Here is a 24,179-nt window from a genome sequence, read left to right on the forward strand (position 1 = left end):
CAGCGCCGAGGAGGGACCCTGCGGTTCGTCCACGGCCGCCTCTTCGGCAACGACCCCGACATCTGGGGCGACGCAAACTTCCTCGGTGAACTCGCATTCATACGATCATTGTGACGCTGACTTATCGCACCGTTAATGGGCCAAGTAGCGAAACGCGCAGAGCTATAGCTGCGATTGCGCCCTGCTTGTTGATTCTTGCCAGTTATCATCATCATCATCATCATCATCATCATCATCATCATCATCATCATCATCAGACTGATTACACCCACTGCAAGGCAAAGGCCTCTTCCATACTTCTCCAACTGCCCCGATCATGTACTAATTGTGGCCAAGTTGTCCCTGCAAACTTCTTAATCTCATCGGCCCACCTAACTTTCTGCCACCCCCTGCTAAGCTTCCCTTCCCTTGAAATCCAGTCCGTAACCCTTAATGACCATCGGTTATCTTCCCTCCTCAGTACATGTCCGGCCCATGGCCATTTATTTTTCTTCATTTCAGCTAAGATATCATTAACTCGCGTTTGTTCCCTCACCCACTCTGCTGTTTTCTAATCCCTTAACGTTACACCCATCATTCTTCTTTTCATAGCTCGTTGCGTAGTCCTCAATTTAAGTAGAACCCTTTTCGTAAGCCTCAAGGCTTTTGCCCCGTAGAGGAGTACTGGTAAGACACAGCTGTTATACACTTTCCTTTTGAGGGAAAATGGCAACCTGCTGTTCATGATCTGCGAATGTCTGCCAAACGCACCCCACCCGGGTCCGCGGTCACTTCCTGCCCTAAGTAGATGTATTCCCTTACCACTTCCAGTACCTCGCTACCCATCGTAAACTGCTGTTCTCTTCCGAGACTGTTAAACATTACTTTAGTTTTCTGCAGATTAATTTTTAGACCAACCCTTCTGTATTGCCTCTCCAGGTCGGTGAGCATGCATTGCAATTGGTCCACTGAGTTAATAAGCAAGGTAATATCATCAGCGAATCGCAAGTTACTAAGGTATTCTCCATTAACTCTTATCCCCAATTCTTCCCAATCCGGGTCTTTGAATACCTCCTGTAAACACGCTTGTCACCTATAGCAACGTTTTATTCTGAGAGCTCCTGCATGTGCTGTAAATATAGTTTATTCAATCTTATGAGAGTGCAGTGAGAAAAGATCGCATTTCGTCTGCAAACGGCTCTGCCTAATATTCGCACCAATGTTGCCCTTGCGTGCATAATATTCTCCTAAGAACATGACATTACACAGACCTAATCCTGGCTTTCGGACCATTTAACTAAGTTAGAATCGCGTACTCCGATGGTACGAACCTAATACGGGATACTCACTGATCAGCCCCTAGAAATCCATGGATAACAGTATCCCTCTTACAAAGTATTAAGAAACGTGGTAACCTTCGTGAAGAAAATTAGCATGCCAACCTTTTAAAGAAACCGAAATGCCGCGGTACATAACTTCTTTACCAGACTCTTGAAAGAAGCCACGTGCTCCTACTCTGAGAAAACGATCGTTAAACACAACAATAATACCCACAAAACCTGTGATACAATTAGGTCCTTTCTTCATATATCTTCGCCAGACCGCGCAATAAACAAACCTCATACAGGAACAAGGGTAGTAACGGAAGCCAATGATATCGCAAATTAATTTATAGCTAGACAGGATCTTTCACGAGACAGTATACCACAGGCAGTACGCAGGCACAGCCCTAATTCATTTTACTTGTACCCTACGTTATCCAAACAAGTATCTGATTGAATTGCTAGTTTAGGAACTACTGGTCCCGCCCTTGATGATTTATAACCCTCCAAAATCAAATTGATATAATTTCATATGGCTGATGTACTCGCGCACATTGTCAACGGCATGTTGAAAACAGGCGTTTTCCTCGACGAAATAAAAGACGGTAGAATAACCCTTAGGTGTTTGCACTGTAACGTTAAGTTCAGAATTATGTACCAACTAGGTCTAAATGGAGTTTTACTGCGTTAATACTATTTGCTCCAAAGCCGGCCTTTCTTACTGGGGGTATTCTGGGGGGGGGGGGGGTCGGTATTCTGTAAGAGTCCACCTTGTGGACTGTCCATTTCGGCCGCTGCTGATTGAATGCAGCTGTACGAGCGAGGAGGAGACGAGCAGCCCTAGACCATCAGCTGCGGCCGAAATGGACAGTGCACTAGGTGGACTCTTACAGAATACCGCCACTGGATACAAGCTATTCAAACGTTATGACCAGGTTTATTTTCCTGATGATGCGGGCGAAAACGTAGTAAGTTACAAGAATATGAGAGAAAGTACAAAATGGTTTAAGAACTGTAATTCGATGAGGTCGGTAGAGGTTCTGTCGTGGCGTCTTATGCGTCAAGTAGAACACAATGAACACTTGTCTGTATTTCTTGGGCGACCAGTTTTCACCAGCTAACAGGTGCTAAACGTTATCGCTCAGCGCAGGACCCGCCTGTATGTACCTAAAGTTTCTCAATCGTTATCGATGGTTCTGTTCATTGTTTGTTGTCACTGAACCTTCTGCAAACTGAATACATACGCGATGCAAATGGTGGAGTACTGGTGGAAAGCTGGTGCCTTCCACAAGTACTCCACCATTTACATGCTGGAACCTTCCACGAGTCACGTATAAAAGCCGTAGCACTTGACCGCTATTTTGACGATGGCCGACTGTGCTCGCCGTTATAGTTGCATTTTTAGTGTCACTTGCATTAGTAGGCGCAGGTTCACCCATTAACAAGTTAATTTCGTGATACGCAGTTTTGCTGCGGTGTTCATCACCACTACAACGTGACACCTGGTGGAGGTACTTTTGCGTTTATGTACCAGGGGAACCCATGAAATCTACATCGCTAAGACAACATCAGTGTCGCCCCAGACCATTGAGCAAGCCGCAGGCTACAAAACCGTCTCCCTGAGCATGGAGTTCTACCTAAAACGACCAGGAAGATCGTGCTCAAGTCAACAACCACCACGTATGGCAGATAATCACGCGCAGCCATCGTATTTGAACAGCCCAGGGAACCTCCTATCTTCCGTGGAGCTTTATCCAACGACGCAGAAACCTGGCTCGAGACATTCGAGAGGGTTTCAACCTTCAACAACTGGAACTCCGAAGATCAATTGCGCCATGTGGGCTTCGACTTTGAGGACGCCGCCAAAACATGGTTTGAGAAGTGGCAGTCCACACACACAATGTGGGAACTATTCCGCAGCAGCTTCGTAGAACCTTCACGAGCGTCATCCAATCTCATCGCATCTTTCACGAGCGAAAAGAATGGGTCAGAGTTGTACTGAAAGCTCGAGTGCAGCTACCTAACGAGAACGTTCCCATCTTTATGGAAGGGATGACCAGTGTTTTCCGCCCGGCCAACTCGGAAGTGTCCGAGGAGAAGAAAATTCGTCTACTCGCACATAGTGTGAATAAAGAAAATGACCAACCCTTCTCCTACCGGAAAATGGGGGTAAGCGAAGCTTGTCCTGCGTGCATGTGACTTTCGTCATGGTTAAGTAACGCAAAGGTAATGGTGCCGGATTGCTTCGGTCTCCCACTCCCTCAGCTCGGGATCTTCTTCTGTAGTATGTATATATATGTATATTATCTTCTAGTGTATATATGCTGACTGAAACAATAAATACACGTGGTTGTTAGTCAGCGCTGTTGTCTGTGGCCCTCTCCTTGTCCTGTTGTTTAGGGCTGTTTACTGTCCGTAATCTTCTTCTCGTTGCTGTCGGATTGCCTGCTCTAAATGATGGATTGGCGCGCCGACTGCGAGCCCAGTCACGGGCCAGTTCTCGCCGCTGCTCGTCGAACGCTGCCCGTTCCTTGGGGAAATGCACAACGCGCGGCCGTCCCAACCGTTTTTAGAGACTGAACTGCACGGAAACGAAGCAGGCGCAGTGCGCGCGAAACCCTTTCCGGCCCTTTACTGCCCTATCCCTTCCCGATGGAAGCAAAACGGCTCCGATTGGTCCGGCGTGACGCGAGTGCGAGCCCATGCAGCTGCAATCCTTGCTAAAGGGATATATGTACTTCGATGTAGCGTGAGCGCATGCACACGTTGCGCCATGCTGGCGAGAACAACAGCGTCCGACGCACTAGCGCAGCCAACGTAACCGGACGCGGCCAAACGCTCCGATGCGCTCGGCATCGAGCGACGTTTACCCGCGCGCCGATAACGCCGGACTATAAACACGCTCTGGAGCTGTCAACTCATCAAACCGCCCTTTCCCGCATCTGCCCTGCTCTGGGAGCTACTGGGTTTGTTTGCGCGACGGCGACAACGCCAGTTGTGGGCCAGTGCAAGCTTCGCTTGAAAACTTCGCCGAAAGCACGCGATACCCCCCGACTACTGCCGAAGAGTTTATTTGCTAGGCTACGAACATTGTGCAAAGACTCGAAATGGGAGCAGGCAATGTAACGGCCGTAGGTTCACGACAGAGTGTGCCGAAGTGTAAGCACGCTGTACGAACCACCTGCGGCAGACTACAAAAGAACTCGTGTCTGAAGAACTGCTAAGATTTTTTCCAGCGTCACCACACGAGGTTGCACCAATTGTTAATATCGTTAGGGAATAAATTCAGCTGTTGCCAGGAGCGCCAAAAATGCCGCAGCCTTACTTCCCCTAAATGATATACCGGCAGTGCCATCTTTTGAAGACTCCCGCCGTCCTCCTCCCCTGCGCTTTGCGTCGACGCTCGGCCCTCCCATTGCCCGACCGCTGTCACGCGCTTCTTTTCTTGCTTGTTTTTGCTTCGGTTGGCGTAGCGGTGGCAAACATTTTGAGCGGCGTATGCAGACGGGTTGTACGCGGACGCCACGTTTCGCGCCTCCTTTGTGCTTTAGCGGTGGAGTTGCGTGTTCGCGATGCCGTTTTGCTCTGCCGTCAGATGCGCCACACGTGAAACTGACAGCTAGCGACTCTTCCGGATTCCATCTGCGAAGCGAGACGCGAGGCAGAGTAAGCTCCGTCTTGAAAGAATCAGCCAGGCTGACTTCAACCCAACGCAATGGTTTCGGCTGTGTGAGGTAAGCGAGCGATGATTCGCTCATCACTAATCTCATGTGCGGCCCCTTGTTGTATGTGGATTCGTTGGGCTTTCGCTCTCTTAAGTGCCGCATGTTCGTACTGCGTTTATTTGCAGCTTTCGTGGCCGACTTCAATCAAGTCGTCATGAAATGCACTGGATTTTTGTCGACTTAATCATACATTCCATAGCGTTGTTTTTGTTTGGCCGCATATAAGCGAGCAGTACGCTTTTGGGTTCATCGGTGTACATTACGAAACGGTGACGGGGCGGCGACCGTACCTTGAAAGCATTCTGCGATGCCGAGAAAGACTGCCGACTGCTGATATAGCATCGCGTTTTGTGTTCTCGATGCTTACTTAGCATTCGAGAGAGACGCGCGTATACCAGCCACGGATCCCACACAGCTCTTGGTCCCCCACCACACTCACCGCGAACTTCTTATTAAACCTCTCCCTAAAAACATGCACCCCACCTACCACGAACCCCGCCGCAGAGCTCGCGCACGGGCGCTCCACAAACACTATGGCACGGAACCGGATGCTGTGTGGGTGGATGCCGCATGCACAGGTGAGGACGCGGTTGTTGCCATCATGAACGCCTGCCTACAACCGATTACCACCCTTCACATATCCCCAACTGCCACTTCGCAGGAGGCTGAAGAGGCCGCCATTGCCCTAGCTATTACGCGCATGGAGTCCCGGTATATATTATCGGAATCTGAAACTGCGATACTAAATTTTGCTTGTGGGACAGTTCACGTCCTTCCTTTTCGCATACTCAACTTCCTGGCTGCACACCCACTCCGCCACATGGAGCTCATATGGGTGCCTGCCCACTCTGGGAATCCTGGAAACGAGGCTGCCAACGCTTTAGCCCGAGGTTCTCTCAACCCGGCACCGGCGGCCTCCGAACCAGGGTTCTCACGGGAGCGCATGCATTCATTCAGTGAACTGACGCAAGCCTGCAAAGCCGAGTGTCGGCTCTACCCCCATCCCATCCCTCCCTCGACAATTATAACCAGACACTTTGGAGGCGGCTCCAAACACGCACCTTACCCTCCCCTTATATACGCTCGCGCTATCACCACGTCCACACCGACCCCTCCTGTACCCTCTGCCACCACCCCAAAGCCACTATCGATCACATCCTTTTCCTCTGCCCGGCGGATCCTCCCCCGCGGGTCCTGGAGCACCTTACTACTTGGGAGGCTTGGGAGACCCTACTGCACTACGAAGACCTGGCCAAGCAAGCCATCGCCAGAGGCCGGGCTGCCAGCGTCATGAGCCTCCGGGACATGAACGTTTGAGTGCAGTGGGGCCGTGCGGGGGTCCAAGGACCTGCGTGTTCGCAACTCCCCTGTGTGCAATAAAGTTATCATCATCATCATCACCATCATAATCATCATCATCACGCGCGGGCCCGTATCTTGAAAAGCGATCTGCGAAAGTGGGCGAGTGCAGCGTTGCTGAAACGCTGTGTTCTCGCCGCTTTTTTGGCGGTGAAACGAGAGAGGCAGCACGAATAAGTAGAGCGAACCGAGCAGGCCAAGTGCGACGATATTCACTCTTGATATTTGGACAGCCACTCACAATATACCGTAAAAAATTCCTATCAAAATAGGGCCTCAAAAGTGCGAGCGACACGCAGCGACAGCGTTTCATTGGGAGAGCGCCTCCAAGTTAGGCTCCGCGCAGGTAGAGCCAACGGAGGAGAGAGGAGATGGCGCTACCTTTATTTTATTTAGGGTCATTACGCAGCCTCGGACTGAGCGAATGAGCTACGCGCCCGTCGCCCGACATCAACTCCGTCCTTCGCGCCTGCGCCGGTAACGCCTCAGTCCCGTCTAAAGGCGCAACCGGCAGGCCGTCCGCCTGTCAGCCCGCGCAATGTCCAGAGGAAGACAGACGTGTGGCGCGCTCCTGACTACAGCTTGCTCTATCACTGTGGAGAAGTCGGTTACGTCTACCACTGATGCCCATACCGTCAATGGGGCTACGAGGGCTTGCTGTGAGCATGGCGCACTCACAGCAAGGCTCACAGCCTCGTGATGTCACCGACTACCTCGATGGCAGTCATTGGACCCTTCGACGACCGTTCCGTTCGCCGACAGCAGGCACCGCAACACCGACCGTACACTGGTTCAATCCATGGCAGGTCCCTTAGCCCTTACAAGGAAACTAAAAGCAGCAACCGATGGAGGTGCGATTGCTGCACATCGAAATAACGAAGGTCATATGCTGCCGACAATGACGGTTCAAGATCTACCTGGCCAACATAGCAATGACACGCCACCATCCTGACGAAGCACCAAAGTCAAGAATACGTCGATAGAGAGCTGACGACCGGACGTATCAAGGATTCCACGCGACGCAGCCATTTATTTTATTTATTTACAGATACTGCAGGCCCTTCTCGGGCCCATGCAGGAGTGGATACTGAGAATACAAACAAGAGAAGTAAATTTAAACTAATTACTTGACATAATTGCAAAGATATAATATATACAGAAGTGAAAAACAAAAAACAAAAAAACATGGCTATACACTGGACATAGATGACAAATGAATACGCGGACAAGCCATGATCCGATGTCACCGCCTAATCGAATGCAAGGTCAAGAACCAACGATCTCGACGTTTTTATCGATGACCAAAACATCCCTGCCCTAGTGAGCACAGGAGCCGACTTCTCTGTCGGCAAGGAACAGTTTGTCGCCGTGTTGAGGAAAGTAGAGTGCTTGAGAAGGGCCTCAAATCGGAAAGACTGGAGGACACGTGATAACGCCGGCTGCAACCTGAACAGCAAGAATTACCATTCATGCGACCTTAGTTGTCCTTCAACAGCGAACGCGCAAGGCAATTCTCGGCCTAAACTAACTGAGCAAACAAGAAGCAATCATCGGCCCGAAGTCCAAGTCGATAACGCGATCCGAAGACCAAATTACATCGCTGGAGAGCTCTTTGAGTCACCATGCCTTGAGTGTGCTTGAAGATGAAGTGTGCATCCCGTCTCGCTGCAGTATCATCATTTCCATCGGTACCAAAACATCAGTTATGTATAAGGCATCGTTGAAAACGACCAAAGTCTATGGCTTAACCGTGAAAATTGCGTTGCAAGAGAATTCGCTCGCCTGCATGGAGGAAAACTGAAAGTGATACTCACAAACTTCAGCCCGGAGTACAAAGAGCTCAGCTAGTGCACGACGATCACATACATCAAGGAAATCCTGGAAACCAGCAATGTCTTTGTCCTCTCGGATTCTGTCGCATTTACTGCGATGGCCATATTTCCAGAATAAATCTTAGACATCAGCTCGGGCCACCCCATGATTAAAGACTAAGGGCTCAGAAGTCGTTTCCGACAATACCAAGGCTGATTGTTGAGGTCAGCGAGAATATGACTAACAGCAATTGCTAAGCATCGTATAATAAGTGAAGAATGTGCTCGGCCACTCCGTCAGAGCCCGTGCTGAGTTTCTATGCGGGTATGAGTAGCCATAATGGAACAAGCCTATGAAATGCTCCACGGCGAAATCATCAAGCCTTCGAAGAGCGCGTGGGAGTTTCTCGTAGGCCTGCGAAAGAAAAAGGACGTAACCCATTGCTTTTGCGTGGAACATGGCCAGCTGCAAAATATCGGAAAGAAGGGCGTATACCCGTTACCACAGATACACAACGCATTTTACCGTCTCTACAACGCTAAGGATATCTCATTGATGGATTTTAAGACTAGTTACTGGCAAATAAAAGTCGAGCAGAGGGAACAGGAGAACACCGCATTCATCACGTCACACGGCTTCGACAACTGTAAGGTCATGCGATTCGGACTGTGCTCGGCGCCTGCAACGTTCCAGCACGGGATAGACACAGTATTAGCAGGGTTGAAGAGACAAACCTGTTTTCTCTACTCGGATGAGATTGTTGTCTTCAAGAGCAATTTTGACAATACCTTTAGGCGTCTTGGGACAATACTGGAAGTTATCAAGTCATCAGGGCTCATTCTGTAGTCGCAAAAGTGCTGCTTCGCTTACGATGAGCTTCTATTTCTGGGCCACGACATCATCAAATCTTGAGCCCGTACTAATGCGCAGAAGAAATCTGCCATTGGTGATTTCCCAAAGCCCGCCGACAAGAAGGGAATGCGAAGATTTCTTGTCCGAGGCGTTTATTACGGGTAGTTCGTGGAAGACCTTTCAAGCATCGCCGGACCATCGACATTTCTCACAGAATACGACGTCGAGTTCAAGTGGGAAGCACCGCAAATCAATGCTTTCGAAGAGCTCAAAGGACGCGTGCAGTCACCACAGGTGCTCGCCTACTTCGATGACGACGTCGACATCGATATCCACCCCCTCCCCAAGTAGCTTAGGCCTCGGCGCCGTCCTAGTTCGAAATAAATTCGGCTTTGATAGGGTCATTGCTTATGGCAGCCAGTCGCTGTCGAAAGCAGAAGCCAATTATTCAATGACGAAAAAAGAATGCCTTGCCATCATTTCGGCCACCACGAAATTCCACCCTTACATATACGACAAGCCCATCAAAGTCGTAAGCGACCACCATGCCTTGTTTGGGCTGGCTAATTCAAAGCACCGTTGAGAACTCTGCTGAAGACTGATAACGCGATGCCACTGACCCGCTGCCGCAAGGCGACGAGCATGACGAAGCCTTCCGGAACAATAAGCACGGTGGTCTTCACCGAAGAGCACCGAACAGAGCCGCAGCTAAAACACTTCGTTGAGTACTCGGAAGGCAACACCGACGTTGTCCCTGGGACATTTAGGCTAGGACTGCCATCATTTCGCCTGCAAAACAACGTGCTCGTAAAAACTTCTCAACAGTCCGTGCGAACTATCCCTTCTTGTGCCCTCAGAACTGCGTCCAGAGCTTCTAGACGCCCTACATGACGATCAGATCGCTGGGAAGGTCGGATTCTGCCGTACACTATCGAGGATACAAATAAAGTATTGCTGAGTGTGCCTGACCATCGATGTTGCCCACTTCTTCAGGACATAACGATACTGCCAGCGACGCAATACACCACAAAAAGGCCAGCGGGATTGCTGCAACCAATCGAGCCACTTGAAATACAGATCGGTATTGACTTCTTAAGGCCATTTACAACATCAACATACGGGAGTAAGAGAAGTGTCGTGGCTACCGACTACGTTACCCGTTACGCCGAAACGAAAGCCCCACCCAAAAGGTACCATGGCCAAAATGGCAAAATTTTTCGTCCAGAGCATCCTGTTACGACATGGTGCCCCAGAAGTCCTGATCACCAACAGAGGAACGGCTTTTACGGCGGAGCTGACTTAAGCAATCCTGCAATACAGCCATACAAATCAGCGCAGGACAACCGCCAACCACCTGCAATAGAATGCCCTTACAGAGCACCTGAAAAAGACCTTCGCCAAGATGTTATGTAGGTCGACGTCTAAACATGATGGCATGCCGTCCTTCCCTACGTAATCTACGCTTATAACGTGATGGTGCATGGAACAACATGAATCACGCCATTCAAGCGGGTTTCCGGAAGGAACCTGACGACGACGTGGGTACTATGCTGCCTGATTTTACCGATGAGCAGAATCTCGATTTCGATGCTTATCTACAGCCCGCCAAAGGAGCACGACAACTGGCCCGCATCAAGAACCAAAAAAAAGGACGGACAGCCGACGCTACGTAGAACACCAGCACTATGCTTGGGTTTGGACCGCGATCCGCCGACAAGGACTGGACAAGGATCCGAGGTATGGGTGCACTGGACTATGAGGTCGCGCCAGGAGGCATCTCACAGTCCGAGCAGCGCCGCGCACGACCTGAAACCGTCTACGTGATGTGTCGTAAGCCTTTCTACGCCCGCTGATGAACTTGGGGACTTTTTTTTTTGCTAAGGTTACTTTTGTTTTTCACTATTGTGTTTGTTCGCAGCAACGGAACGATGCTATTTCAGAGGGGGGCATTGACACATGTACTAGTTTATCGTTATCGAGTGACCGCTGCTCACCTGCTAACAAAGGTGAAACGTTATATCTCAGCTCAGGAAGGAGGGAAGGAAGAGTATGGGCAAGAGTGCTGTTGTGAGTCCTATCTTTAGAGCGTTACCTTTTCCTAGCTTTATCCTTAGTTTCTCGCTGTCGATTTAGGCTTAGTTGTTGGCAAGGTATACGGTGCTTCCAGCAGCGAGAGAAGAGTTTCGTCGCATGATGTGAAGCTCGGTTCCCCGCAACACCACCAGATAGTGTTGCCTTTCATGTATCACGGGCGACGGAACCCACCTGGTGCACTGTCACACGCAAGAGGCACGTGGAGCAGAAAGAAAGGAAGATATATGCACGCATCGGTCCTAGCGGCATGAGCCCTCGAGGCGCGTTACCCGAGTCGTGATCGAGAGGCAAGCGGCGCTGAGTTGGCATTATTGACATGGCTCTGGGGCAAGAAGGTGGTAGCGTCAGCATCGCACTGGCGACGGGAGCCATGGAGGTTCGGTCAAGTCTGTCACGCTGGCTATCCAGGGTGTGGCCATCGACCTTGGCGACATTCGAGCGAGGCTCTTTGGACTTGCTGCAGCTTCTCACGGCAGTGCCGGGGCGTCTCGTCGGCACTCGGAGAAGAAGTAGCGTAGAAACCAGGAGTTAGACCTGAGCAGTGAGGCCGGGGTACCACGTCATCGATGGGGTTCGGGACACCGGCATTAGAGAGGGACGAGTTGACTGGCTAACACCAAGGCAGCAACGTTTACGGAGTCGACGATAACACCGACTACGATGAAGATCCGACACGCATTGGACTCGGATGATACGTGCGACGCCAAAAGTCTGTAAGAACGCTCCTTTCTGTTAGTGTGCAGCCATAGGCTACGTTTGCCTTAGTTTCGAGTAGAAAGCGCCAAGAACTGATGTGGCCGGCAATAGGGACATGTTTAGTCACTGTTAAGTAGATGGCACAGGTGCTGGTATCTTTTCATGGTGTTGTAGTTTACATGTGTTTTGAGTTTCGTTTAACTAAAATCTGTTTGCTGTGCTTTTCTGCGTCTCCCAACCTCATCTCTCGTGGCATACGCACGCCACCGACACACGACATGCAGCCGCAGTAGTGCGGAATTTGTGCGTTCCGCGGTCATGCCTCGCCTTTCCCTTCGGCATCTGGTGGCGGCGCTGGCGTTTTCCGCTGCACCGCGACTCTTAAATGTCATGCAGGAACTTTAGGATCCCAAGTGATTCGGCGAGCTTGTGGCCGGCAGCGAAAATTTGTAGCCCATATCACAGTTAATAAACCCTTGAACGTTCGTGTTGAACACTCGTAAACAGTCGTATGATTTTTATCGCATTCACCTTCGGGCCTAAGACACTACTCTGGGAGGATTGCAACTTCTGGTACATACCTGTTCCTACCGAGAGCAGGGCGAGTCCCCAAATCCAAGCGGGGTCACCTGGATTGCCTTTGACGCTGGCGGAGTCGGTCCAGCGCTTGATCCACACCAGTTGCCACGACGCTGCCACCGAGCTCACCGCCAGCAGAAGTATCGCAGGCACCATGCCGAAACCGCACGACTTCAGCGAATTCCACATTACGTCACATAAGGCCTGCGGTAAACATGCGCCAGAAATGCGTTTCTCATGAAACGCAGGGTCATTCCAAGGAGCTTACGCAATGGGGTCGGAAGAGCATGACCGGCCTCGCTCGCTTGTTAGGATGTAGTGAGATTCTGCAATGAAGTCCTTGTTTAGACATGGTGGCATTTTGAGCCAACCGCATAGTCGTGGCCGCTGTGTTAGCCGATCAGAGCTGGCAAGATGGCAAATTCGAGCGCCCAGAATATCTCGGTTGAGACCGAAGATCCGTCTTGGCAAACAAGTAGAGATTTAGGCGACAGCACCTGAAGACGGGGACAGTGGGGCTTTAGAGCACAGTAGTTCTAACTACGTTCGCATAGCATGCGATTTTTAACGGGAAAACGTACTTATGTCTCCATAATTTGCGCATATCTAAAATCTGTGAGTGTGCTACACCGCGTGTGTACTTTTCTGGTTGCAGTTTTCTGACTACGTATGCGCTGAACGTTATACCACGTTTTCCTATGCGGCTCACTGGCATCTTGCAATGACGGTACACATAATAGCGTGACAATTCCGTTTCGCTCTGTGTTTTCGAAGTAAAAACGATCAACAGTGAAAGGAAATTCCGCAGAGGGCTAGTTGGTTAGACATAATTAATATTGTTGCGCAAAGCGACGAAGGGTATTTTCCCACTTAAGTCCTGTCGCTTAGTTGCTTTGCACAGCAGTGGTAATTATGATGAGTAGTTGTCCAACGAGGGACATCCCTCGTTCGACAACAGTTTCGACAAGGGGCTTGCCTTCGTGAGGGTGCCCACTGCTTTGTCGTTGCAAGCAGTTGCAAGTAGCTGTTGCCCTGACAACTTCATTTGTCGACAGGTGTCCTACATGCAGAGACAAAATCTACTGCGCCCATTGTTGATTGCTTGATTTTACTGAAGCATGCGTGAGGAATAGAACACAATAAAGCACGATATCACTAAGAAAAAGCGTTGGGGATGGCATTAAAGATAGTACCACAAGGAAACGCAGCCCTGCAGTAACGCGTGGAAATGGCTCAGTGGTTCGGCGTTGATGCGCTCCGTAAGGGGTCCAGATTAATTTGATTGCCTATGTCAGAATTCAGAGAAAGATCGCTACGATAAATCTGTTCTTTTCAACAGCGGGCAGCAGCCAATTGTGATATCGTACAAGTTACCAGCAGAAGCACCCAGCCAGTAAGAAAGAAACAAAACTAAGGAAACTGTGGATACAGGCCGTGGTGTTCTTGTAGTTAAAACACGTTAGCGGGCTAGTTGGTTAGAATCCATGATAGAGTGTATGAAAGCGGTGCTTAACGAGGACGTAGAAAGAAACAGATATACAGAGAAGCGCTGTATCTGTGTATCTGTTTGTTTGTACGTTCTTGTTCAGTCGCGCTTATACACTATATCATGGGCATGGACATGGGGCATGGGCAGGACATGTAATGAGGAGGGAAGATAACCGATGGCCATTAAGGGTTAAGGACTGGATTCCAAGGGAAGGCAAGCGTAGCAGGGGCGGCAGAAAGTTAGGTGGGCGGATGAGATTAAGAAGCTTGCAGGGAAAACATGACCACAATTACTACATGACCGGGGTAGTTGGAGAGGTATGGGAGGAACCTTTGCCCTGCAGTGGCCGTAACCAGGCTGATGATGACACATTCTATCATGGGTTCTTGTACGCGTGCCCGAAGCACGCTGTATGAGCGTTGTTGCAATGACAACCTATGTGCTGGAATGAATGGGGAGCATGTGCAACCAGCTGCAGGAAACAAAAGAAATGTGAGGTATTTTAAGTGTAGCTCTCTAATATACGTAGAAGAGGATTATTAGGCTGTAGAAGTTATTAGGTGTACCTATTTTGGAAGAGCTACCGATACGCTCAGTATGATCAGTTTAAGATATCGAGCGCGAAGAAGGTATAACTCACTCCTCTTTGAAAGTTTGAAAGTTTATTTAGCATAATTAACGCCTACAATTGAATTTGTTAAAGGGTTCCTGCCGATTGTTAATAGGAAATAACATTTCTATGGCAGTAGCCTTTTTCTATTGTAAAATCAAATAACTACTAATAGCTGAAGTAAGCAAAACAAGATAATACAGTTGCGGGGAAAATTCCTAAATGAGGGCCATTTTTCTATAAATTTTCATTTTTTACGTCATCGAAAACATCGGCACAGGAAAAAAAAAAGAGAAAAGTGAGGACATGTGCAAGCAGGCGCAGCGTTACGCATTGCCAATAAATGAGGGCTTTAATTGTTTAAGAAACGTATGCAATGTTCTTAGAGTGGTTAGGTCACTATCGGGGCTTAACCATAGTGTTGGCTAAGAAGTTTATTTACAGCTATACTACTCAGGGGGGGAGGGGGGGGGGAAGACGTGTAAGTTGGTATTATTCTGCGACAAAGTAGCTTTGCAAGCCAATTGTTAGCTTAGACAAATCTGATCTCGCAAGTGAGGTGAACAACTTCACAAAATATTCGTTCATGTCGCCACGTGTGCCAGTCTCAGAGGCAGACTCTTGCATTGTAAAAACGAAAATCTGGCAAATTAGAGCAAATTTACAGAGATTTTGTGTACCACCAGATGTTTTTTTGTGAGTGCTCTATGATAAGAACCTGTCAAAAGAAGAAAAAACGAATTATCTGTTCTTGATCTCTAGCCTATAAGTCGAGTCAAAGGTAAAATATAACGGTTCAAATTAACTATAATTGCACACAAAAAAAAAACCATGAAATGAGATCGTACATCTTTTTTTTTCTTTTCATGCACGCCGTTCTTTTGCGATATATACCATGCACGACGCGCTGTTGGCGGTGCTGCTTTGATGCCATAACCAAGAGGGCCGCTCTTGCAGTCAACCGCATGTCTGCACTGCTCCGTTTCTTCTTTCGACAATCTCAAGACGTGAGTGGTTTTCTTTTCAAGCACATTACAAAGCGTGCACGACGTATTATTTTATCAGATAATTTACGCATGCTTATGGCACGAGTACAACGCCCACAACAACAAAAAAAAATTCAAGCGGACATGTAGTGACAAAATTTAGCAACTACGTGTTGCGACATTTCAGCGTAGGTTGCGCTTTGTGATGCAACCTGGAATTTGGGTGTTAAATTTAGTCTAAGCCTTTTGTTATAGAACACGTAAGGGCTAGCCAATGTGCCTATGTATTATTGTTTCTTCATGCCTTTTCGGAATGTACTTGTTTTTGGTGTGGCTGCGAGAGAGAAAAAGAAATAAAGTGCGTGAGTTCTCAACAAAGCTCACTCGGCAAGGTTAGCTCTTAGCTGGGATCAAGTGTTTAGCTTCTTGAAATGACCGGAATGTACAACTTTTTTCTTTTGTGTAATATTTATTTTATTTGTTTCCATGCTTGCTCATATATAAACCCGCCGGATATGATGGCACAGTATTGATTTGGGTGCTTCGTTAGCTGCGATTAGAGCATTTTAGCGCGCTGACGTTCAGATTTTACCTGGCCACTGACTACGTCGTTTAAGTTCGAAAATTGTTAGCGGGCACACTGGACTGTGTGACTTGCATTGTAAAAGCGCAGAACGCGCCACGAAGACGTTCGCGCTCGCGGTCACAAAGAACTGCTCGCACGCCGACCGCTAGCCTGCCTTCCTGGCTCTGGCAAGGAATGACCAAATTTATGAATGACGGACCGCAAGAAAACAAATGGTCTACATTCGCCTAAATTGGGCTGCAGGAAATCATTTAGTAAACAAAAGTAGAAAGGCCGCACGCGTCATTGTTTTCACATAACAAATACTGAGCAGTTGAATTAATGTGTCCGCCGCTTTATATTATCAGGCCTATCGGATATTTACATTATCTTTTCTACAATGTGCCATCTTGCTCGCCATTGTTAGAAAAATAGCTGACGTCTGAAATGTTTGCGACGTACGTATGGTGCACTGCAATGGTTGTGTTGGTAATGGTAAATGCTGTCTCTGGTACTCACGTAAATTCCGATTTTTTTCCTCTTCTGCTGCTGAACGTTACTGTAGACGAGACGTTGGGCAGAAGACACGCGAGAGCTTGGATTCTAAGGTGTTCGCGGTGAATATGCCTTTGTCTTTCATGACCAGTGCGCGGCATTTTCAGGGCTGGTAGTAGAGGTGATCCAAAAAAGGCGCCCATAGTCCGGGCGTTCCCAGAATTTTGTGGTCAATGGCGCCCATGACGACGACGACGAAAAATGGCCGCCACGTGTCGCATGCCTTGTTCTGCTGAGCGTGGCTAGGCTACCTTGCGGGAAAGCAAACTTTACTTTCAGTCGAGCTATTTCAGTCGCACGAAAGCTGGCTTCTATATTATGCAGCGGGAATACCGTGGGCTCCTTACCCTTTTCTTTAGGTTAAAAGAAAAGCGCATAAACAATTGGGCCTATTGATGTGCATAACCTGAAGAAATGGACTTTATCTGAGCGACAAATCACTACGTCCATATTGACAATCAAAACGCTTCACAGAATAGCTTCATTGGCATTTTCTTTGGGGCATATGCTCCAATTCGAAGACTGAGGCCAAGAAGTGATCAACACCTTGCTTCATACGAGAAATTCCAACACTATCTCCATTTCCCAAACATTCGTCTCCAAAACCTGCTAAAAGAATGCTTCATGCACGCATTAGGGAACCTATATGCTGGCACAGAACAGCGCGGTTTCCACGGGGACAAGCAGGGAGAACGACACGGACGAGCGCTGACTTGCAACTGAAGTTTATTGCTTGGTACGAAGAATATATAACAGCTCCAACCAACAGACGAAAAAAAAACCATATATATAGTAAGGTTTTGGCTTCTTCTCTTCTTCTTCCGCCGGGTTCTTCTTTCTTTGTGGTTGTTCGCCCTCGGCTCTTCCTGAGCCGATGCCCTGCTCTCTGCTTCGGTATCTCGGCACTAACGATGCTTGACGTCAATAATTCGAACTGATTTATTTACAGGCTGATAGTAACGGTTACAACGAGTATATGGAGTACAAGGAGTTACAAGCAAACAAGGAAAACGGCTTCACATTTACGAATGCGGCTGAGCAAGGCCTCGGAGCAGTCCGTCGCTCCGATCGGGCACCTGACGAGAGCGGTCCGTCGTCTCTCAGGCCTCAGCTCACACTGCCCGCCCAGCCGCACACATTATCACCCCCCAGCCAGCCGCGGGACCATGTCCCCGGGCAGCGTAACTCGCACCAGCGGTGGCCGCCGCTCGAGCCCCCCGCGGCGCCTCGGCCCGTCGCAAAACAGTCCCCAATTAGTCCCTTCTCCAGATGCCGCTACAGCGGCTCGCTGCGCGATTTATGGCCCTCGCCAGAACCAGTGCGCCAGAACCCCTGCCGCTCCCTTTTTCGCCGAACAGCGTCCGGCCACCGCCTTCCCAAAGCAGGCGCTCTCTGGAAGCGGCCAGGGTGCGAGCCAGCAGCACAACATTGCCATGAAACACATACACAAAACAGAGTGGGCCCCAGAGAAGTCGGGGAAGCACGCACTTAAGCAACGAAAATAATGCACATATGAGCTTCACCAAGCCGAACATTCACAAAGACCTTACACATATGTTCACAATCAATCATACACGCTGCACTGAACAGGGGAGATAACTGTAATCATCATATCCTCCCCACCAAAAATGCTAGTTCTTTGGACGTAATGGTTAAAGGGACACTAAAGGGAAACAATAAATCAGTTTAGACTAATAAAGCATTGTTTGAGAAACCTGCAGGCACTCATTTCAAGAAAATAGTTTGAATATTAGATGAGAAAATGAAGGTCCAAGTATCAGTATTTGAATTTCGCGCCTAAACGCCAGCGCCGGTACGTCAGCGTGACGTCAGGGATTCCAAAGATTGTTTTCGCATTTCGGCCGCGTTGGCTGAATAAAGGTTCCCGAAACTTGGCATGTTTAATGTTTGGTTCCTTTAGAACACAATGTAGTCAATCTGTACCGCTATATATAATTAGTAGGCCCTAGAAGATGCCATCAAAATCCAAGACGTCACAGCCCCCAGGTGCGGGAACTCAAGTAGGCGTCGCCACCCGCATTTCGTTCTTGCGCTTTTTCTGGCTTACCAAACGTCTTATCGTTGTAAGAGTGGTGTTTTTGGTGTTGTATAACGGTGATTTACTGATGCAGAAGAAATCACTTTTCACTTTAGTGTCCCTTTAAGGATACTGACGCATGCGTCTTTTGACCAGGCGATGTGCGCTGCTTCGATGATTTCACGGGTTAGTTGGTTACTATGTTTACTTAAAATTTGTGTTCTAGTGAAGTCAGCGTGGTAGGCCCTGGTGTCGCAGTCTCTGCAGTGGATGCCCAAATGCCCTTTTACTGTATTATGCAGATTGTTGTTGTGCTCCTTCAGGCGTTCATTAAGGCATTTCCCTGTTTGACCGACATAAAGCCTGCCACATGACAAAGAAATAGCGTAGACAACTCCCTCTTTAGAAGAGACGAATTGATTTTCATGTTTGATGTTGCACTCTTTTGGAACAAATTCATTATTAACCATTTTGCACATCTTCCCAAGCTTATCCGGCGCCGATAAAACTACTTTGACACATGCTCTGTTAGCTATCTTTTTTATTCTATGGGAGACATGATGAATATAAGGCACTACAGCGGTTTTTCCTTTTTCCTTTCCTGTCATCGAATCTACCCTTTGTTCTTTTGTTTTTGCTCAAACTACTGAGGATAATTTCTCACACTGACACTAACAACTGCTTGAGATAGCCAGCCTTTACCAGACGATGTTATTGATGGTTGAAGCTATCTTGCATGGAGTGCGTGCATGATTTGTTAAGCGCGTTATGATAGCGTGATTTAGCCACTGCTCCTTTAATCAGCTTAGAATGAGATGACGTAAAAGGCAGCAGTGGCTTATTGCTTCGTGTTTCGTGTCCTTCTCTCTGCTTGTCCCCGTGAAAACCACGCTGTACTGTTTCAAGTATGTCTTATCAACTCGCCGAAACGTCTGTTCTATACGCTGGAAGGTCCATGAATTTCATTGCAGGCTAGAAGCCCGGATATCTCAAAAGTCCCGAAACGCATAAGATGGGCTCATCTGGCGGAAGATAGGCGTAACGAGATCGCCGGGAGAGGTACTCCTCCTGATGTAGACATAACTAAGGTGATAATGATTGACGCTATTAATCACCGATGATCATCATCTTGAAAGCAGTGGCTGATTATTGATTTCTGCTAAAAGATCATCACTTCTCCACTAATCGGAGCATGTGTCCTAAAGCGAATAGTAAGATAGATCTATAAAGAAGTAAGTCTTAAGAAAATGTGCATATTTGTTTTTCGTATCCCATTCTAATCGGCTGCGTGGTTTAAAGTTTGTTTCAATCATGGCTGTACAGACGGTTTGTTAATATTGCCATGAATAGGTGAAACGTATAAAAAACAAAAGCAACAAAATAACCAGGACAGTGGGTGGGTGGTAATTACAATTTCAGCTAAATCGGTGGAGCCCAAACCGGGGTCTTTTTTTCTAAGTCTTCATCGACTGTTTTTCCTTTAAAATGAAGCAATAGTCATACTGAATGTGTCTCTTCTTGTATGCTTAAATGTATTTAAAGAAGAAAACCACAGATGCCTCAGTCAACCTGAGGTTAACACATCCTCTGGCTTAGTGAATATTAACAATAATAAAATGACGCTCCTCAGTGCAACGTTCTGTATGGGCTTCTGCATTTTTGAAAAAAAAAAACAGTGACCACCAACATCGAGTTGTGTCTGTGTTTGTTGCGTGTATGTGTGTTGTGTGGATGTGTGCGTTGTGTGGGGGTGCATGTGTGTGTTGCGTACGTGTTGTGTGCGGGGGGGAGGGGAGGAGGGGGGTGCCTGTACATTTGGTCCCATGGTGAGCGCTGTTTGTTTGAAAGCGTTACGGGGCCACTGACTGGCCACGTTCTTTCTGTACTTACCTGAAAAGGAAATAGCCGTCTAACTGGTATAAACATTGTTTGGAAGTGGCCTCACGCACGCCACTCGGATACGCACACTTTGCAGGGCTTTGTTGACCATTTTTTAAAAAAAAAGCTTGTGCTAAAGTGCTTCACTGAGATCTGTGCAGTCAGGCTGCTGCATAATAAAGTGCCACTGTTGTTTTTATATCAGTCACAGCATGACGCCTTGAAAGAGCTACGAAAGTCCGCGCCCAAGCAAGCAGCACGGCCTGGTTCCAAAAGTTGTCTCCATAATCAGGTGTCTTCACGACTGAGTTTCAAAGCAAAAGAATTCAACAGCCTAATGCCGGGACCGCTTTGAGTTTTTACAGTGAAGCGGTCTATGGCTATCCTCCGGAAAAACGGTGGCGGCGAAGGGAAAACGCCTTGCGGCAAAGCGAACTTTCTCGCGAATGTACTGTAGCTCTCAGTCTACTGTAAGTTATCTTGTAAAAAAATCATGCTAAAATTGGCCGCTAAGACGACCCTATTTTTACGCCGAGTTTCATTTCCATGTCATAATTAGTTAGTTCACGGTGAACTTGTAAACATTACAGAGTTCCCGTCTGCTGTCAATACAAGGTCATCTATAAATGGAGTATGGTTAAAAAAGTGGCTGCAACTCTTGTATCATGGAAACTATCCTAGTGCCGTGTTCCGTTGCGAACATGCACCATGCCTGTTTTAAGATTGTGGCTAGTACGATCTCCACTGAATCTGCTCTGCCGGTTGCAATTTCATGCTTACATCTATTCTCAATTACGGGATAGCCAGCAGTTTTTTTCAGCACCAGTATGATTGGGTATGTAAGTTGGTTCTCTTGCACTGTAGTAAGGAGTTGGCTGTCTCTGTCTTGTTTTGTGGCTTATTTTGCCATCAGTTCTAATGGGAAAGCATTATATGCCCCTTTACACGAAAATCTGGCGTTCCCTGTCTGCGGCGTGACAAAATGATGGCGCCAAAAATGGCCGACGGCAAAGAGAAAAACCACATCAAAGAGCACCCGAATTGACGTAAACCTTCTCAGGGAGGTTCCTGTAAAGAAAGGAAATTATTCTCTGAAAAGAATATTGCGTAAATTTTGGTCATTGTGCGGACGTGCTTCGTGCCGGCTCTGCTACTTTCCTGTGTTTTGGCGGACTATCGAACTTTTCCTGGAAATTCTTAATACAAGCGATCGACGGAACCTGCAAGAAACATGGGTATACCGGATTTCTGGCGGTAGGCCCCTTTTTCGACTTTTGCGGGCATTTGAAATTCGAACTCGGCCAGCTGAGCGCTAGGCCTAACCGAGCTCCACGCGCGAAGGGACCGAGCCGAAGTCTAGGCGAGGCCGTGCGGCGCTTGCAAGCTAACAGGAGCCTGGAAATGGAGACCGTGGACGATGCTGCTCCTCCGCAAGAGCTCTCAATCGGGGGAACATGGTTTATTCGGAGAAAAGGCCGTTTCACGCCAGAGGAAAGCGGCGCATCCGCCGTGCGTGAGCCGACGGGGAGCGGTACGAGGCCCAACCCCCGGCTGGGGAAGAAGCTCGCTGCAAGATCGGTCGAGAAGCAGCACGCGGAGGTTCCGGAAGGTGCTGAGAAAATTATTATTCGCCCGAAATGAGGTATTAATCGCACCCTGGAGGATGTTGGAAGATTGCGCATGCACGTCTACCTGGCCCAGGCAGCCGGGGTCGACCCGGAGGCTGCGGACGAAGACGTAGCATCGCCAAACCTGACGTAGCAGTCGATCATGATAGCTACGCTAGATGCGGCACGGGCAAGCAAGTACACTGCGATCACGGCCCTTCGCATAGGTGGATGGATGGTTGAGACGAAGGCGTATATTGCCATGCCGGAAAGCGGAGGGAAAGGAGTGATCCACGACATCCCGCTGGATGCAACTCACGACGAAATCCTCGATGCACTTAGAAGAAATAAGAAAAAAAAAACCATCGCTCATTGGAGTCAGAAGACTTGGGGCGAAATCCAAAGCTGTATTGATCCTGTTTGAAGACTGGAAAGAGCCGATGCAAGTTTACCTCCGATGCTTCCCCACACACTGCTACCTATACAAGAAAAAATATGAAGTATGCGTCACCTGCGGAAAACTTGGACATCGGGCGGATGTTTGCCCGAACCCCAACGACTTCAGATGTCGGGGGTGCGGAGCCGAAAACCCTGAACGAAAGCACAGCTGCGAGCCTCGATGCTTGCTATGCAAGAAAGCCCACCTCCTAGGCGACAACAAGTGCCAGGAGATATATCGCATGCCGTACATCATCAAGAAAAAATTATGGGAGAAGAAGAGAGAACAAGAGAAGCTCCAGGTGCAAGCCCCAACTCAAGGCGAGCCCCAGGCCACCACCTCGGCACCTAGAGAGGAGCACCGAAGCAGAGCAAGGGATGCTACCAGAGACCCGGCGGGGCAGCAGTCGAGAGCGAGATCTAGCTCGAGACCCGGAAGGAGGTCCAATTCGTAGTCCGGAGGAGGCCGCCAGCAGTCTTCAGCCAAGTGGCCTGCTGACCAGGGCCGGGGACCCGGCTTGCAGCCCAGGGACCCCAAGGACCCGTGGGAAAAAAAGAAGAAAAAAGAAAATACCCACTTGGTAAGCTTTGGTAGCCAGGGCTCCCAGGCTGAAAAAGATGAGATTAGCTTACTTAAGAAAGAAATAGACGAGCAGAAGAAAGCAAACATGAGGTTAGAACGATTGCTGAGGGAAACCCAAAATCAGCTGAGCGCGCTAAAAACAGAGAGGGTACCAGCAGAGGCTCCCCAAAAGTGCAACACCTACATCACTCCTCCTGCTCCTGTGCAAGCTGCATCTGGTCAGGAGGAAGAGAATATGAATGTGGATTTTACGAGAGAACCCCCTTCCAAACATAAGGAGGGGGAGACCGACCCGCTGGCGAGCTTGCAAAAGAAAATTGAAACGTGGCTGATGAAAATGGGCAAGGAGAACGAAACCATGAAAGCAGGACAGCTACAGAATGGAGGAGCTATTGCGCTATTACAGGCCCAAGTGAACCAACAAATCTTGCAAGATAGACGCCCTAAGCACGTCGATGGATACCTTAGGCATGACAATAGCTAGGCTGTGCGAGAAAATCGGCGCCATAGAAGCGATTCTTAATAGAAATGCATAAAAAGTCGGTTAAGAAAAATGCCTCCACATTCTGGCAGTGGAATTGTAGGGGGTACCAGAGGAAAAGAGCGTTGCTGCAACAATACCTCGAGCTGCGACACCAAGCACCCGTAGCCATAGTCATGCAAGAAACGGGAATGGCCCCTGTTAGATTATCGGGTTACCAAAGCTTTGACAGCGGAAAGGGGGATAACTGCCGAGTCGCCACCTTCGTAAAGCGAAACATTGCAGCCATTGTCCATGATGTCTACCCCAGCAAGGCAGAGACTGTTCTCGTTGAGATTATCACAGGGAAGAAGAACAGAGATAGCATATTCCTGCTGAATGTGTATAGCACACCCAAGCAAAAAAAAATTAGATTCATTACTTTATTTCGCAAAGCACTCAAAGCCGCAGATGGGAGACCTGTCATCATTACGGGAGACTTGAAAGCGGCTCACGAGGAATGGGGATATACATACAGGGACCCCAAAGGTA

General features: G+C 48.5%; 1 protein-coding gene across 7 annotated transcripts in view; it reads right to left on the reverse strand.

The window, feature by feature from the left end:
- Positions 1-24,179, reverse strand: part of LOC135902261 (uncharacterized) — a 761,927-nt gene that overhangs the window by 111,002 nt on the left and 626,746 nt on the right. For 6 of the 7 annotated variants that reach the window (XM_070541346.1, XM_070541345.1, XM_070541343.1 and 3 more), the window contains one exon: positions 12,421-12,622. The exons of the other annotated variant lie outside the window; for it this stretch is intronic. In XM_070541346.1, coding sequence (XP_070397447.1) covers positions 12,421-12,622 — 202 coding nt within the window. The remainder of the gene's footprint in view (positions 1-12,420; positions 12,623-24,179) is intronic. 7 annotated transcript variants of the gene reach the window in all.

The sequence above is a fragment of the Dermacentor albipictus genome, chromosome 6 (assembly GCF_038994185.2).
Source record: "Dermacentor albipictus isolate Rhodes 1998 colony chromosome 6, USDA_Dalb.pri_finalv2, whole genome shotgun sequence".
Classification (NCBI taxonomy): Eukaryota; Metazoa; Arthropoda; class Arachnida; order Ixodida; family Ixodidae; genus Dermacentor; species Dermacentor albipictus.